Source organism: Radiomyces spectabilis (assembly GCF_025331425.1).
Source record: "Radiomyces spectabilis strain NRRL 2753 chromosome Unknown BYT42scaffold_17, whole genome shotgun sequence".
Classification (NCBI taxonomy): Eukaryota; Fungi; Mucoromycota; class Mucoromycetes; order Mucorales; family Radiomycetaceae; genus Radiomyces; species Radiomyces spectabilis.
The window spans coordinates 264,508-281,885 of NW_026251942.1; the positions used below are offsets into that span (position 1 = coordinate 264,508).

The following is a 17,378-nucleotide window of genomic DNA, read 5'->3' on the forward strand; positions in this document are numbered from 1 at the left end:
GTTACACACACGCATCGAGTGGCCGTTGCCTTGGAACCCCCCTCACCCAACAAAGAAAAATTAATATCCGTCCTCTTTCCCCTCTCCCCTTGTTCATTCAAATTGTTCTTGTTCTTGCCTAATAAACTGAACTGTTTCTTTTTTTTTCTTTCTCTTTTTTTTCGCAGTTGGCTTTCTTGCGCAAAAACGTCTGGCACGCGGCATCAAGCTCAACCATGTGGAAGCGACAGCATTGCTTTCGTCTCAATTGCTAGAGTTTATGCGAGACGGAATTTACTCTGTAGCTCAACTCATGGATATCGGCAAGCAAATGTTGGGACGACGTCACGTTATTCCGGATGTCCTGGATACCGTATTCGAGATTCAAGTGGAAGGCACGTTTCCCGACGGCACATTTCTCGTCACCGTACATGATCCTATCTGCACAGACAACGGCAACCTGGAAATGGCGCTCTATGGAAGTTTTCTTCCGATTCCCAGCCAGTCTCACTTTGAACTCCCTAAACCTCGTACACGCGAAGATGCGCCCGGCGCCATCATTGCACTACCTGGAAAGATCGAATTAAATCCTGGTCGAAAACGACTGTCATTGACCGTCACCAACTATGGCGATCGTTCTATTCAGGTAAAACAAAAAACACGCTGGCTCGCCCTTTTTTACTATCATCATCATGATTATTCAATGTGGAAAAATTGACCCTCCGCCCCTCCGCTACTTTTTTTTGGGTTTTAGGTCGGTTCTCATTATCATTTCATCGAAGCCAATGCAAGTCTTAGTTTCAATCGTGCGCTCGCGTACGGTATGCGGTTGGATATCCCGGCAGGGTCGGCAATACGTTTCGAACCGGGCGATTTCAAGACGGTGACGTTGGTGGAAATTGGAGGAAATAAGATCATTAGTGGTGGTAACAATCTCGCTCCGGGTCCGGTGGATTTGATCAAATTGCCTGGCATTATCGAAAACCTTGTCAATCGCGGATTCATGCATGACGCCAACACGCCCCTGTTGCCCAATGCGCCACCTTACGCTTTGGATCGCGATTACTACGTCGAACATTTCGGTCCGACCACAGGCGACCTCATCCGTCTCGGTGACACCAACCTGTGGGCCGCCATCGAAAAGGATTACACTGTATATGGTGATGAATGTAAATTTGGCGGTGGCAAGGTTTTACGTGAAGGCATGGGCCAAGCCACGGGTAAATGTGACCATGAAGTATTGGATCTTGTCATCACCAATGCGGTGATTATCGATTACACGGGTGTTTACAAGGCTGATATTGGTATCAAGAATGGTATGATTGTGGGGATCGGTAAAGCCGGTAACCCGGATGTCATGGAAGGCGTTACTCCTGGCATGATTGTCGGAGCAGGTACCGAAGCGTTGGCAGGTGAAGGCAAAATATTTACCGCCGGTGCCATTGATTCCCACGTTCACTACATCTGTCCACAAATGTGCTTTGAGGTAAGAAAAAAAGATTCATTTCAATGGGTTCGGAAAAAATGAGAAATTGACGTGATGGTGATTAGGCTCTGGCTGGTGGCATTACCACTTTGATTGGTGGTGGTACTGGTCCCAATACGGGATCGAATGCCACGACGTGTACCCCTGGTTTTTATCACATGGAAACGATGCTGAAAGCCACCGACGATATCCCTCTGAACTTTGGTTTTACCGGTAAAGGATGTGCGGCTGGAAAGGAAGAATTGGTTGAACAGATCCGTGCCGGTTGCTTGGGTCTGAAAATTCACGAAGATTGGGGCGCCACACCGGTCGCCATTGATACCTGCTTAGACGTGTGTGAAGAATATGATGTGCAGGTAAAGCAGAAAAAGGGAATAGAGAAGCAAGGGAACATTCCCTGGTCGATGCAGCAGGTATACTTACGCGTCAATGTTTCTTTTTTTGTTTTGTTCCTCCGATATGTCAGGCCACAATTCATACCGACACACTCAATGAGGCCGGTTTTGTTGAATCCACCTTGGCCGCGTTCAAGGGACGTACCATTCACACCTACCACAGTGAAGGCGCAGGTGGTGGTCACGCACCTGACAGTAAGTGATCAATGCAGACTGAGACTTGGTATGAAGATGGCACGAAAATTAATTTTCAATCTACCGATTCTGTGTGCGATAGTTATCAGTGTATGTGGTGAAGCGAATGTATTGCCATCGTCGACGAACCCAACGCGACCGTTTACGGCGAATACATTGGATGAACATATTGACATGTTGATGGTGTGCCATCACTTGTCCAAGAATATTCCCGAAGACGTGGCATTTGCTGAAAGTCGTATTCGAGCGGAGACCATTGCCGCCGAAGATGTGTTACATGATATCGGTGCGATTAGTATGATCAGTTCGGATTGTCAAGCCATGGGAAGAGTGGGAGAAGTCGTCTTACGTACGTGGAAGACGGCCCATAAAATGAAACAGCAGCGCGGCAAATTACCCGAAGACGAAGGCCATCTTGATGACAATTATCGTATCCGTCGATACGTTGCAAAGTATACCATTAACGTGTAAGTTTGGAAAAAAGAAAAAAAAAAAACCTTGCGGAAATTGGAAAGCTTGGCATCTGTTATTTGGGGTGTTCAATACGATGCACGTTATCGTCACGTCGTACTTACCTACATTACACTTGCAGAGCATTAGCCCATGGTGTTGGCCATTTGGTGGGTTCGATTGAAGTGGGTAAATTGGCCGATCTGGTTTGTTGGTCACCGGCATTCTTTGGTACCAAACCCGAATTAATTATGAAAGGTGGCATTATCGTATGGGGACAAATGGGTAAGCAGCAGCAGCAACACCGAACCGGTCATGTCCGCAACTGCTGACCTTTTTTTTTTTCAATGTGTAGGTGATGCAAACGGATCGATTTCTACGACACAGCCTATCATTTCGCGACCCATGTACGGAGCATACGCATCGAGTTTGTCCAAGAGTTGCGTGCTTTTCGTGTCGCAATTATCCATTGATTCTGGTACCATTGACAAGTACAAACTTCGCAAACGCATTGAACCTGTCAAGAACTGTCGCAGTGTCACCAAGCACGACATGAAGCTTAATAACACGATGCCAAAGATTCGTGTGGATCCTGAGACCTATGCGGTGACGGCCGATGGCGAAATCTGTGATTGTGCGCCTGCTCACGAATTACCCATGACTCAGACAGTATACCTCTTCTAGTTCTTTTCGGACGACACTCTCTTTTTCATCACCATTCTTTTTTTTTAATTTGTTGCCTTTTTTTTATATTTTTATTTTTTCCTTTTTTTTGCATCTGCATGACATTTCAACCTGCTTCTTTCTGTCTTTCTTTTCTGTCGCGGTTTTCTCAAAACATGCGTTGGTTGTACCGTAATAATACTAATAGCAATCAATAAAACTTACTAGCAATAGCTTCTTTTTTTTAGGCAAAGCTTAAAAGGGTAAGTGAGCATGTCAAATGATGCGTGAAACGTTCGAGCCGCGGGAAGAAACGATAAAAGGCAAAGTGATTTTTTTCCCTTGAGCTGTTTTTGTTACGATTATCACTTTCCAAAAGAGGGACAATTTGTCTTTTTATGTCAAAGATTTGGGCCCTGGGAGAAGGCGATTGAATTTCCGCTCATTATCTCGGTCGCTTATCTGGTTTGCATTTCATTATGGTTTCCGATTGGTCCAATCACACATCGCCGACTTCCGGGCGGGCCTGAAGCCATATCATTTTCCATTACTTTTGTTCCTCTATGGATGAAGACGCATTCATGCCCTTCGTTCATTCGCTCCTCTTGTCTCCTTTGACCCTTGAATTTCCGCATTTCTCCACTTTGTGTTTCCCAAAAATTAAAAAACCCATAGATCAAAACCTTCGCTTCTTCAAAAAGCCAGCAATGGCACGGCTCTTCATTACTATAAAAGTCAATCGGTTTGATGTTTTTTTTGATCCCACGTCTCTGTCTGCCAGATACTATCAAATCCTTCATCTCTTTTTTTTTTTTATCGGACCTTTATTCTTACTTGAAAAGTCGCTGAATAATACTGTGATCTACTTTACGGTCAGCAATGATTGTGATCCTCAAAGTTGTCGATGAAAAATAGCTCATCCAGTACGGTGCCCTGGCAAAATTTTTTGTAATCCGCATAAATTTGTTGACTTCCCTAATATCTTTTTTCATCTTGCAGTTCATTTTTCTCGGGAAATGAAGAAATAATAATAAAATAAATTGCAAGGAAACAAAAATCATGACTTGGCCCTTTATTGGCGGGGAGTGAGGTGGATCTTCTCATATTACTTTGGCCTTGCAGAATACCTGCGTAATTCTGATGGGGACTTGAAATTCGCTGAAACTGACGACTTTATTCATCAAAAAAAGAGGCCATCCTCATTAGGATGACTTCTATTTTCAATAAAATGTATAATACGAGTTGAAAGACAGTTTAACGAGCCATGCATTACGTCTGTACCAAAGTTATGTGCACCTGGAGTATCCGATCAGCCGATATATGAACACTTGAGAATAAGGATCTCTCTCTAACATTATCGGAGACCTACTTCATGCAGCTTTTTCGTGCGATGAGACCCCACTCTCTTATGAATGGATAAATATGACGTGAAACGATGAGAAAAGACACATGGCATCTTTTTCCTGCTTCATTATTGGACAATAAAGGTTTTAGCTACAGTACGTGGGTTCGCCTCTTTTATCATGTCTATAAAAGACGACGCATCTTCCACCCATTTCTCTTTTTTGTGAAAGGTAATGTATTTGTGCTCAAGTGCCTTCCTTTCTTTTTGAATGCTATGCCAAATCACTCACTTGCTGTATGTGTTTCTGTAGTTTAAAAATTGTCTGAACAAAGCCCATGCCTTGGCGGTGTGCGGTGGCGGGCCCCACAGTGTGGTGACAACAGTTTTTTTGTAAGTGAAAGCAAGGAAGAGTAAGTGTGGCTTGTCCTAATGCATCCATCTTTCTTTTTTGTATGTCTTTGTCCTTTGGTTTTCTCTCTTATTTGATTACTTAAAATAACATTATCTTGATTCTTTTAAAAATTTTGGATTGTATATTTCATGTACATATTCTTTTCGCAGTCTTTTCCTCTTTTTTTCCCACAGGGTTTTTTAGGAGGTTTTTACTGACAGGGACCATTGTTTTTTTTATCATCATTATTTGTTTTTTTTTTCTTTTTATTCGGGGGACTCTTGATATCTGGAATCCAACTCGAAATTACCGTCACTTCTGGCCACGTCAATATTTTTTGCCTGCTCAAGCTGACACCGCCGATCCATCGCTTAACCGTCCCTGGACGCAACTTTATTGTCCGCATCCAAGAAGAATCTTACCTGGCGGTCCGTATTACGAAAATTTGAATCAATCAAAGAGCTTACTAACTCATTTTTTTTAAATAGCCAACATACGCACACATCTTTCTAGATCTATCATAGCCTGGGCGGGATGGAACTGAGGGGGGCAATCAGTGCTGCTTTGCGCGTGTTCAGAAACAACTCTCGTTGCAAGGTATTGCCATAAGGTTGTCATTAATATACCAAAGTCCAAGAGTTCTCGCCCAGGTTATGCCGTGTATGCGTTAGGCTTTTTGTCTGACGAAAGTCGCTCAATGTAAGAGGGCGGCCTCCGGTGGCAGGCGGCATCCATTGCACAGCGGGTGTACGGCTTGCTAGCGATAATGATCCTACAGTGGAAAAAAAAATCATTATCGATCATTATCTAAGCAGTATGAAAACCGATCATTGACTAAGCAACATGGACAACACACTTTATTCTGTTATGGATCATATCACATCTAAAAATATCCATCTAGTATAAAAGACACACCTTGTACTTATTCCATTCAATGTGTCGTCAAGGGGAAAAAATTAAAAACGAGATTTGATTGGCTGCAAGTGACGTATAAGAAGTGACGTCACTTTTGGGTCGGCGGGCCGATGAGCCCTTCTTTTGTGTGGCTTGAACAATTAGGAGGGCACTGCCCCCGCCCCATTTTTTGCTGAGGACAGGTTGCACTTTACGCTGAGAACAGCATGATAACGGAATGGTGCTTGGTTCCTACCTATGCCCCAGCAAATATCATGCACCAACCACTTGCGCTCGATGGCTCCCTCTCTTGTCTCGGCATCTATCCACCCAACCGACAGTGACCCGATTGGTCACCAGAACTTTGATACACCCCTCCTCTAATAATAATCTTACATTGATGGTTCAACCAAAATACCCCTGCTTCTTCCGTCCTTTCCCCGGATTCCGAACATCATTCCATCATGCTCGATATGTCTCGTCCATGTCGGCTCACCGTGCCTCCAACGACTCTGCCGTTCCCTACTCGATCCTCGAGAAACTCGATTCAACATTTGATATCGACGAAATACTTCATCCTCGCACGTCCGTCGTGCCCTCCTCACCTGCCCCGTTGAACCTCCCATCGTTGCCCTCAGCCGATACCCATGCTCTACACCATTCGTTACAAGAGCATGATGTACATAAAAGTCTAGAAACGTTGATCGCTTGCAAACTGGCGTCATCGGTCAAGGTCCCGATCCAGGATGAACACGCAGTGTACGAACGAATAGCACAATTACCGACGCATGACATTTCTCTACTGTTGGCACCTTGGATTGCGTATGCTGCACAACAGCCGCTGACCGATCGCAACGGTAAGCTGATATGGAAAGTGTTGTCAAGTGCTACAGCGTTTTGGGATACCCGTCAGCGCCAACAGTTGTTCACCGACCCGACACTGACGAACGAACGATGGAAGTTGCTTCTGTTTAATAAATTGGCAGTCGATTACGCGGAATGCCAGCATCTCGATGTTCTGTTATCCGCTATCCCTCCCTCCGATGCAGACATGGCCCCGTTGCCATTTTACAACAGTGCGGCAGCGATGTGTTTACGGCAAGGACGCCACGATCACGTTCAGGAGATCATGCGTTTGATACGCGAACAGAAAATTCATCCTGATGCTGCCACATTCAATATCGCTATTCGAGCCACGTTGGCGAAAAAGGAATCATCGTCCGTTTCCGAAGCGTACGAGATTTACGACGACATGATCCGGCAACACATCACACCGACGGCCGCAACGTACAATACGTTGATCAAGTACGCGTGTCGATGGAAGCAATGGGACGAGTTAACGCTGTGGATGGATCGATTGGGAGCGATGTCGAAATTCAATGCTGTCACGCTACGTATTTTGTTGAAATCGATCGCCTCGGGTCTGTCAGCGCCGCCTTTGCTGTCTGCTTTTGAACGAGTGGCAGCGGCAGTGCCTGTGCATGAAACGGTGCCTTTTCTTGAGTCGAGCATCCGTGCTTTGCTACGCGGAAAACGGAGTTCCAGCGCTTTATCGTTTTTGATGCCTTTATTTCGAAACAATGCGTCGTTATCCATCTATGCTTACAACCTTGCGCTTCGTGCGCTGACACAACAAGGTGATTTGGATGGGGCTTACCATTTGCTGCAACGCATGGTGGCCGGAAAAGCGAATGTGCCATTCCCCAACGTAGCGAGTTTTACCGTTCTGATTCATGCGTACATTCGCCGGTCGTCTGATCACGACGTGGATCTGACCAAGATTTATGACCTGTACCATCAAATGCGGTCCTTGAATATTCCATGTAACCTGCATCTGCGGTCAGTGCTCCTGTTTGGATTAGTGCAATCCGAATTCGCGGATATCCGTCGAACCACTCAACTGTTTAAAGCACTTGTGGCCGATTCCCCCCATCCCGCACCGACGGACGCGCGTCATCCTTCCAAATTACCCCAGATGGAAACACAAACGGTGATGTATAATATGATGATGGATGCGTATTTCCTTCGTTACCATCGCATGCGATCACACGATTCTATACCTCAGGAACCGTATCTACTGTTACAGCAAGCTGTCAAGGAAGGACTGCCGCTTCTCCCATCAACTTTGAACATTTGGGTTCGTGGGTTGTGTCTGTTCAAGGATCTGAATGCGGCCGAGAAAATGGTGAATTGGTTCGCTTCAAAGGACATTCGCATGAACGAACGCACACTGTGGTATTTGGTGAAGACGGCTCAACAGATGGGCCAACGTGGTCGAGCGCGCGAATGGATTCGCCAATTTGAAAAATCGGGCAAAGTCATCCAAGGAGAAGGGCTTTTGTCTCTTAAAGACCATTTGTACGGTCGTCGTGTATCATAAAATGTAGAAAAAAATCAACAGACGAAAAATAGACTTGTACTTTTTTTATGTATTTTTTTTTCAGTAATTAGGGTTTTTTTTTCGAGAGGGACGAGTTGATTTAATTATAAAATGTTTTCATTGATGGCATATTTTTTCTTGTTCTTGTTGGTTGACAGTTTCCGCTGGTGACATTTTGACTGGTTTAAGATGATGTGGTTTTTATTCCTCTTTGCGACGAAAAAGAATGAGCTATGATATGTAAGCAATCAAAGGGTAGTTTGCGTATCTGATAGAAGCGTAAGCAGCTGGTATAAACCCACATACGAAAAGAGCCAACGAAATAACTGTTTATATAGGCCTATAGGCACCGAGGAAAAGCCGAGGGCTGCATGTGACGGGGGAATCAGCGCGCTTGCAGGGCATAATCTGGAAATTTTTGTACGTATCCATTTCTCTATTATACTCTTTATCTACCACACCATGCCTCCCAAATCTACGAAATGTAAATATAACTAGCATAGAATTCATCTCTTTTTCCAACCTACTAATCGAGTATTCTTCTTGCTTGATCAGCGACAAAGAAACGAAAGTTGTCGAGTTCGGCCACGCAGGCGACATTACACGCTTACACTATACGTTCACAGCCATCGCTATCCTCGCCTCAATCGACTCCCACCAGCGCCCATTCTCCCTCCACGCCACCACAAACTGAAAATGTCTCTCCCATGATGATCGATTCGGAAGAGAAGTCTTCCATGGTCAATATAGCCTCCGTTCTGGGCTCTTTTCGTCGCAATACCAATATTCGCAGTATTCGTGTTCACAACAGCCGAGGTACACTATAAAATGAGGACAATAGAAACGATTCCTGTCGGCCCACTCATGAATCTTTGTTTCCTGCATAGACGAGGAATGGAACGCAGTATATGACTCGTTTTTCAAGACATCATGGGGATCTCTTCAAACACTCGTTATTGCCATTCTCCACAATGAGCCCGAACATACCAGTTTTCAAATTGCTTCTGAAGTAAGCTTCGACTTCTTTCGTGGACAGCAATAATGATAAATGGCATTAAAACGCGTTTCTTTTAGATGTGTGCCGACAATTGCCGTTTAGGTCATGCCGAACAACTGTATCAACATCTCATCGATCAACTCTCGCAGCACATGCAATCGCTGGCCACACCGTTACAAAGGTTTTCATTTTTATTCTTAAACTGTTTCATCATAAAATGAAAGTTCTTACCTTCTCTCTCTCTTACTTGTACAGTGCTGCTTCGAAGCGGGACCGGTTTTTGGAGACATTGAATGATATTTGGTTAAACATGTGTGCGCAGCTGGTAAGCTTTCTTGTAGTGATCCCAGGCGACCAACATAGTGATTGAATTGCATGATGTGGATAGAATTGCATTCGTAATGTCTTCATGGAACTTGACCGTCGCTACGTTATTTGGTCGACGAATTATCGTTCTTTAGTGTAAGCCAAAAGATCCCAACAAAGAGCCATGATCGACCACCGTCTCATTTTATGATGTTTAGACAAGCCGGAAAAGATTTATTCAACCAGCACGTACTGAGTCAGGAGTATCTACGTTCCTACACCATCGAACAGCTGCTGTATCTCATTAAAAGAGACAGGTATAGAATAATAGATATCTGTGGAAAAAATGGGGACACAAATGACTGACCATGATCCGACAGAGACGGAGAGACCGTGGATCGGATCTTGATCCATTCTCTAGTGTCGATGCTCAACGACCTTGCCTTGTATAACAAAGAATTCCAACCTCGATTGCTCAGAGATACTGCGATGTATTACGGTGAAGAAAGCGACCGACTGATTCATTCACTCTCTATACCCGAGTATCTCGCTCACGTTGATCGTCGTCGTACCCAAGAATCCATTGATCGTATACGCGACTATCTGAAACCTGACACCAAAGCCAAACTCCTCGAAGCCGTGACGGATCAACTGATCTTTGCAAAGATCGATCTGATCATTAGTAAAGGTGAGTAACGTATCCCCAGTTATTCTTGTTATCCGTGCTCATTTTTTTTTTGTGAAGGCTTCTATCAAATGATGGACGACGATGCAAAGGATCCTTTACGTATACTGTATACCATTCTTGCTTCCAGTGCAACCATCACTACACTTCGCACAGCCTTTGCAGAGTATATCAAGGTAGTAAAAAACAAGTCGAATTGAACTTGAAAGTTTGGGATATTAATACGTATTGTGGTTAGCGACGGGGAACCGAGATGGTCAGTGATCCGTCCCGGGATGCGGCGATGGTCCCTTCGCTTTTGAAATACAAGGCGAAATTGGACGATATTGTCAACAAAAGCTTTAACAATGATGTATCCTTTATCAACACGATGAAGGAAAGTTTTGAAACCTTTATTAATATGCGACGCAATAAACCAGCCGAAATGGTAGCCAAGTTTATTGACAGCAAGCTACGAAAGGTAAAACGGAGATGTGATCGAACCAATGTAGAGATCGGTTGTAATGAATAATTCCGGTTTGACAGAAGGCAAGCGACGAAAATTTGGAGCGCATATTAGATCGAGTGCTGGTGATATTTCGATATTTGCAAGGTAAGGTTGCTCTTTAAACTAACGGGTTGCGCGGGTAGTGGAGGTACTCACCGCCATCGTCTAGGCAAAGATACCTTTGAAGCATTCTATAAGCGATTCCTGGCCAAACGATTACTACTGAATCGAATGGTATCCAACGATATTGAAAAGAGCATGCTATCCCGACTAAAAACAGGTAAAAGGATCCAAAGGAATTACATGCGGCTGATGGCTGATCGTATCTCGCTGTGCCTCATTTGCAGAGTGTGGACCAGACTTTACAAAGAATTTGGAGGCCATGTTCAAAGATATCGAAATTTCCGCCGATCTCAATGCGGCATTCAAGGTAGATACAAAGAGCGATATTCGACGGACTGTGTGGTTTTCTTACCTAATGCTACTATTTTTGGATTGATCCACTTAGGAATCGCAGGAGTACAGTCAGTGGGGCAATGTGCAACTGTACGTGAACGTGTTGGCGCAAGGTATCTGGCCTAGTTATTCGGCGTCGGAGATCATTCTTCCTCCTGATGTAAGTCTAAAAAATCAAGCCAGTGTCTATTCTATTCTTGGAAACTCATTTATACATTTCTGTCGCGATTGACATGCAGATGCGTGCCCAGCAAGAGGCGTATATCCAATTCTATGGCAAAAAATACACGGGCCGGCGGCTGACGTGGCAAAATTCACTGGGTTCTTGTTCTGTCAAAGCGCATTTCTCTGCAGGATTCAAGGAGTTGATGCTGAGCCTTTTCCAGACTGTCATCCTACTGCTGTTCAATGATACCTCCCGACCTTTCTTAACCTATAACGATATATTTGATGCCACCAATCTCGGTATGTACTGGACTATTACGCCCAAATTCATTGATTCAATTTCACCTCCTCAACTTTTCTTTTTTCTTTGTTCGTTGCAGATCACAAGGAACTTCGTCGCGTGTTACAATCATTGTCTTGCGGACAACATCAAATCTTGAAGAAGGAGCCGTCTGGCACCACAGTGGAACCGTCGGATCAATTTGCGTTTAATGAACAATTCCAAGCCCCCCAACATCGATTGAAATTCAATACCATTCAACAAGAACAAACGGTGGAAGAACAAAAGGATACACAGTCCAAAGTACTGGTGAATCGACAACATCAGGTAAAGCTTATTTCAAATGATCAAGGAGGGGGAGTTTCAAAAGAATATAACGACAAGGGGATCGTCTAACCCGTGACAACTTTTGGCTACAGTTGGAAGCCGCTATTGTACGTATCATGAAAGCCAACAAACGACTCAGTCACGCCGCCCTCGTGAACGAACTGTTTGAACAGTTGAAATTTCCTGTGGATGTAAGCTGAAATTTTTAAAAAAAAGAATGGAGATTGGGGAAATTCATGACGTTACTGCGTTTCTTTTTTTAGGCGGCCGATATCAAGAAACGCATTGAGTCCTTAATTGACAGGTAAAACAGTAATCGCGCTCGGGATCGGAATGCATAGACCATCCACTCATCCATTTTTCTTTTTTTTTCAACATTAGGGATTATCTCGTACGTGACGAAAAGGACAATTCAATGTACAACTATCAGAGTTAACCAAGTGCATTTGAGGCTCAAATAAAAATGAATCACTGTATTGTAAAATATCATTCATTGCTACCATACACAGTGAATCCGAAAATGGTTGGTTTGTATGATGGCGGAGCAAGATGTTGAGAAATAAAAGGGCGTTTTTGGGTTTTCTGAAAGGGAGCGTGGTTTAGGAGATGAGAAAAAAAAAAGCGACACAAACACATAGACACACACACACACGCACACACATACACAGAGATAGAGAGAGAGAGAGAGAGAGAGAGAGAGAGAAGTGAGGAGAGGGTTAAGCAAGGGGGAAATCGAGTAAAAAATTGATCTGCTATTATTGAAAAAAAAAAAAGACAAGGCGACGTATGGTTGAAGTTCTCCTCATTCCTTTTAGGTATTTATTCAACCAGCCCAAGGCGCAGTAGATACATGTAATGAAAAAAAAAGAAAGAGGGACAAGGAGCCAGTTTTGTGCGCCCAATGAGCTCTTGTCGAATGAGATAAAGATGATATCGATTTGGAAAAGATCTCCTTATACTTGACTTGTTTCCTTCTTTTCTTCTTTCTATCCAAAAGATTCTTTTTTCATTCGTCTTCATTCTTCTCCTTGAGGAAAAAAAAAACGATTCGTTCCCTTTTGTTGTATCGATTCCCTTTTTTTCATCTTTTATACATCTCCCACTTCTGCATTTCTTATTCCTCTCTTTTCTTTTCCTTTTTCTTATAATTTTTTTTTATTCACCCTCTTCCATCATTGTATAATTCTTCATTTTTACTTTATCATCATATCCAAAAATCCAAAACACACCATCTTGTCTGCCATTTTATATTATTGATTCTCATGACTACAACCATTGTTACCACGACAACATCCTTGATTGAAAACGTAACTCGATAAAGATAACAGTGACACTTTGCCAGTCTGAAAAACTCATAAATAATGTGTAGGGGCTGAATGGCCAACATGCAATGCTTGTTGAATCGCTTTTAAGTGACGACAGCCACAGTGAGACAACGGTCATACAAGAAGATACGGGTTCATGCGACATTGATGTATATCACGGATCATGGAATCACCACTCTGGACTGCAGAAAGAAAAGAAAAAGAGAGACTCGTTTCGCGTACGGTTCAAGGGATTAATACAAATGTCTTTTAATCGGTGTCACCGACGCACCGCCGCCGCAGCCACGGGTGATATCCACATCACAAAAAGTAGGACCATGTCCGATCTATGCCTGCCTAATGTGGCTCATCCGACTAATTGGGCAGTATCCGACATTTCATCCGCATCAACGTGTGTGACCGATGAAACGTTGGCTGAGACGGGACGGTTCGCGTGTGAAGAAAAACAGAGTGGGGTCAAAGAATGGCATGATGCAGGTCTGCCAGCGCCTCAGCCCACTACTCACCGGATACCGCCCATAAGGAAAAGCATTCTGAAAACGGATCGACTGCCGTCTACTCCCATGGTTCATGTACCTCATAAAAAACGATCGGCGGCTAGTTTATTTAATTTGCAAAGAAAGCGATCTTCCGTGGTTCGATTCAGCAAGACCCTGAATATTCATGACACATATACCCAGCAAGAATACGATCGTGCTTCCGACCCTGCCGCGGCATGTACCCAGCTCACGGCGGTTTTGGCCCAGATGATCAAGGAAGAACTCAATCAGTACAAGTTGCATGAAATGGAAGTCCACTATGCAAGCCGAGGTCACACTCACTTTTTCGAGTGAAATCACCCATCCAAAAAAAACGTCATTCGTCGTAATAGCTTTACAAAGCCGTTGTTTCATGGTTTTATTGATGTATAAAAAAAATGAAAAAAAGTAGCACTACTTTCCTATATAATGAAAAAAAAAAATCAAGTTCTTTTTGATATGGATACAAAAAATTACAGCGGCATATAAAAATGAGAAAATACTTTTGAAAGTGGCGGAGAGCCGCCAGAACAAAACAGAATAATACAAAGGGTTTACATAGACAAAATAAATGGCAATAAATACATAAAAAGCCAAAAAGCGGGAAAATCCCCAAAAGAAAATTCAAACCAGGCATACAACAGGGAGAAAAAAAAGAGGTAGTAATTTTCTAGGGAGAAAAAAAAGGGAAAGGAGAAGGGGGGAACAGTGGTGGTAAGATATAGAAAAAAGTTACAAGAATGATACAGTGGAATAAAAAAAATGACAGATCTTCCAAAATGAAGGGGGTGGGGTTAAATTACAACAGTGGGGAAAAAAAAGGGAAAGGAAATTGTTATGATACATGTATGTAATATGATATGTAATGGAGAAAAGAGGATTTTGTCTTGAAAGAGGCACAAGAAGAAAAACAAAGGATTCATACACAAGAAGGAAAGGGCAGAGATGGATAGAAAAAAATGGGACAAGGGAATACACAAGGGTTTATGTACACGTTGACTTGACTTTGGCATGTCGACGAATAGCCCGCTCGATCATGACTAGACAATTTAGAATTTTAGTAAAAAAGCGAAGAATCACAGTGGATTGAAATGTGAGTATATACTTACGTCGACAACGTCTTTGATCCATGTCGGATTCCGGGCAATCTTGAATCAATAGTCCGTGGTTGGTCCGTGCATGCAGGTCGATGTCGTGCAGCGAGGCCAAAAATTCGACGGATCGCCATAAACCAAGAGCAGCTGCATAATGCAATGCGGTCCAACCGTCATTGTCTTGATGGTTGACATCAATATTGGCTTGAGTCACGAGATATTTGGCCACTTCTTCTTGACCGTGCATCAACGCCAAATGAAGAAGCGATCGATTTTGCGTCCCGGTCAAGCCCATCGTGGTCGATGCATTGGAGATCAACTGCGATATTTCCACCAGATCACCGCGAACACATGCATCGATCAGGACAATTTGGGGATCGAAACGGACCTGACGGACCGTCTTGACTTTGATACGCATGGTTGGAAAGCATGCCGGTCGCAGTGGAACAGGCGAAGGTGGTGTGGTCGGTGGAGTGAAGCGGGGCTCGGCCAACTGGTGCCAGGTGGTCCCATACAAGGGTTCGTCATCCGAGTGCGGTGAAGGTGGGGGCGGGGTCCAACAAAGATCGTCGGCTCGGTTTCCGTGTTTTCCAGTGGGGTCATCGATGGAAGAGAACGACGAGAACGAGGAGGAGGAAGAGGTCGAGGATGAAAACGACATGGACGAAAGCGTGGCACGTACGGGAGTCGGGGGAGGACTGACAAGGTACGGGAACGATTCGCCTTCTTCACGTGTGATGGAAGGCCGTTTTTTGAGGGTATGCGTTTGCATGGCGGTGAAGTATTCCTCCGACAACCGCATGTCGGTGGCAGTCATGGGGGTCGGGTCAGGATAAGGCATGGTCAGGGCATGCTCCGCGACTTTATTGACGGCTTTTTTCAACAGCAACGAAGGTCGTTTCAACAAACGTTTGGGTTCTTCGACGGCATGATCGTTGTCACTGCGAGGGGAAGTGGTGGCGGTGTCCAACAACGTGATGTCGGTGTTACTGCTGTTGTCAAGGGAACCGCGGTTGGGGTTGATTTTTTCTGGCATTTTTTTTTCGACCTTGGTGTTGGTTCTCTGATCTTTGATTAAGTGCAAAGGTGCGGTGTTGTTGTCGTTGACAAGTTTTAGCACCGTAGGTCTGTGCTTTTCGGTGGTCTTGGGGGCGGTAGTGGGAGCGGTAGGTGGAAGTGGTTTGAGATGGCGTTGGAGGAGTGTTAAACATTCGGGATTGGTACCACACTGTTGGGGTCCGAATTGTCGGGAGTTGCGTATGGAAGCGTCTGCTCCACAAGCGAGAAGAAGTCGTACAAGTCGCGGCATACCCCAGAAGCAAGCAAGATGAAGACTGGTGTTGCGATAACCCCAAACGTGGTTCACAAACGTTTTCAATTCGGGGGGTGTGGCGTGTTGGCGGATAAAAGAAAGGATCAAACAAGCCATGGTTTCACGTCGCTGGAAAAGGGCAAGTTGTACGGCATTGAGATCTGTTACTGATTTGCCGAACTTGCGTACAGCGTCTGTGCGGACGGCTGAATCGAACTGAATGACCCGGTATTTGTGCGAAGCCGGATATTGCGATGGATCATTGGGGATTCTCGACGACAGCAACACTTGCAGGACGTGGGTTGGACGGTCATGACAAAGTCGCGAAAATTCATTTTTAGCGTCTGTAGTCACCATGGTTTGAATTGATCGCCACAAACGAGAAGGCGAACAACAGCTGGCAGACGTACACGCTTTGCTGGGCTGATGAAGAACAGCAGCCATCGATCAATCAATCAATAAGGAAAAAAAAAAAAACGGGAAAAATAAATGAAGAACACAGAGATCGTAGAACCGAGAATTTTTTTTTGAGGGTCTTTTTTTAAATGAAATGAAAAATAATATCTGCCGTTTAGATGAAAAGAAAAAGCAAAAAGTGCAAGAAAGAAAAGTGGAAAAAAAGGTAAAAAGAGAAAACAAAACAGTGGAAAGGAAAAAATGAAAAAAAAAGATAAGCGTACGAAGAAAACACAACACACGCACCACACACACACATACACAGAAAAAAAAGGTTTTTTTTTTTTTTTACCCTTTGTTGCAAACATGGATAAAAAGGTAAGCCAGACTATAGAAAAAAGGAACACAAACAGGACATGTGGCCGTTTCCATTCTCTAGTGAGCCTATCACTTTAGATCCGTTTTAGAATAGGTCTTTCCGGTGTTCCGTGCTGGAACAAAAATTACTCTTTTTTTCCCTTTTGTACTACACTTGATTTCTCGCTTTGGTCATCTTGTGCTTGACGCACATACATTATGTGTTTCTGTCAACTGCGTTAATTCGTACTCGGTCGTCGCGATGGCCACCCCCGTACTTTTTTTGGCGTCTTTTTCTCCCTTTTTTACTTGGTAACTATGTTCACCTAGCAACCAAAGAACAAGGTACAGATTCATAAAGAAAGAAATGTAGACAAAAAAATAGTCTATCGTCTCGTATCCTGGATTGTCCCAAACCTTCTTTTTTTTTTTGATGCCAAACAAAACTCTAAAACAATCTAGTCCCTCACTCATGGGAACTGAGTCCAATGACGA

General features: G+C 43.9%; 6 protein-coding genes across 6 annotated transcripts; 4 read left to right on the top strand and 2 right to left on the bottom strand.

Moving 5' to 3' along the window:
• Nucleotides 1–259: 259 nt before the first annotated feature.
• On the top strand, nucleotides 260–3,189 carry BYT42DRAFT_595951 (urea amidohydrolase alpha subunit; the record flags this gene model as incomplete). Its single annotated transcript, XM_051570895.1, has 7 exons — nucleotides 260–625; nucleotides 734–1,465; nucleotides 1,531–1,821; nucleotides 1,932–2,055; nucleotides 2,138–2,522; nucleotides 2,648–2,790; nucleotides 2,861–3,189. 7 exons carry the CDS (start codon nucleotides 260–262, stop codon nucleotides 3,187–3,189), a joined length of 2,370 nt encoding a protein of 789 aa, XP_051418606.1.
• Nucleotides 3,190–5,976: 2,787 nt separating this feature from the next.
• Nucleotides 5,977–8,304, top strand: BYT42DRAFT_588496 (uncharacterized protein). The gene has a single exon (XM_051570272.1). It carries the CDS (start codon nucleotides 6,037–6,039, stop codon nucleotides 8,176–8,178), a length of 2,142 nt encoding a protein of 713 aa, XP_051418607.1. The 5' UTR covers nucleotides 5,977–6,036; the 3' UTR covers nucleotides 8,179–8,304.
• A 287-nt stretch (nucleotides 8,305–8,591) lies between these two features.
• BYT42DRAFT_588498 (cullin) lies at nucleotides 8,592–12,420 on the top strand. The gene is made up of 19 exons (XM_051570273.1): nucleotides 8,592–8,662; nucleotides 8,734–8,994; nucleotides 9,066–9,187; nucleotides 9,253–9,356; nucleotides 9,431–9,500; nucleotides 9,564–9,637; nucleotides 9,700–9,798; nucleotides 9,862–10,169; nucleotides 10,227–10,342; nucleotides 10,405–10,626; nucleotides 10,692–10,758; nucleotides 10,823–10,933; nucleotides 11,001–11,083; nucleotides 11,162–11,269; nucleotides 11,349–11,574; nucleotides 11,655–11,881; nucleotides 11,974–12,072; nucleotides 12,145–12,185; nucleotides 12,263–12,420. The coding sequence occupies exons 1-19, from the start codon at nucleotides 8,641–8,643 to the stop codon at nucleotides 12,315–12,317; spliced, it is 2,415 nt and encodes an 804-aa protein (XP_051418608.1). The 5' UTR covers nucleotides 8,592–8,640; the 3' UTR covers nucleotides 12,318–12,420.
• Nucleotides 12,421–12,853: 433 nt separating this feature from the next.
• On the top strand, nucleotides 12,854–14,071 carry BYT42DRAFT_149281 (uncharacterized protein). The gene is made up of 2 exons (XM_051562282.1): nucleotides 12,854–13,188; nucleotides 13,251–14,071. The coding sequence occupies exons 1-2, from the start codon at nucleotides 13,144–13,146 to the stop codon at nucleotides 14,037–14,039; spliced, it is 834 nt and encodes a 277-aa protein (XP_051418609.1). The 5' UTR covers nucleotides 12,854–13,143; the 3' UTR covers nucleotides 14,040–14,071.
• BYT42DRAFT_149276 (uncharacterized protein) lies at nucleotides 14,072–14,534 on the bottom strand. The gene has a single exon (XM_051562281.1). The coding sequence runs from the start codon at nucleotides 14,359–14,361 to the stop codon at nucleotides 14,104–14,106; it is 258 nt and encodes an 85-aa protein (XP_051418610.1). The 5' UTR covers nucleotides 14,362–14,534; the 3' UTR covers nucleotides 14,072–14,103.
• A 174-nt stretch (nucleotides 14,535–14,708) lies between these two features.
• Nucleotides 14,709–16,574, bottom strand: BYT42DRAFT_618441 (uncharacterized protein; the record flags this gene model as incomplete). The annotated part of the gene is made up of 2 exons (XM_051572283.1): nucleotides 14,709–14,764; nucleotides 14,834–16,574. 2 exons carry the CDS (start codon nucleotides 16,572–16,574, stop codon nucleotides 14,709–14,711), a joined length of 1,797 nt encoding a protein of 598 aa, XP_051418611.1.
• Between the last annotated feature and the right edge of the window lie 804 nt (nucleotides 16,575–17,378).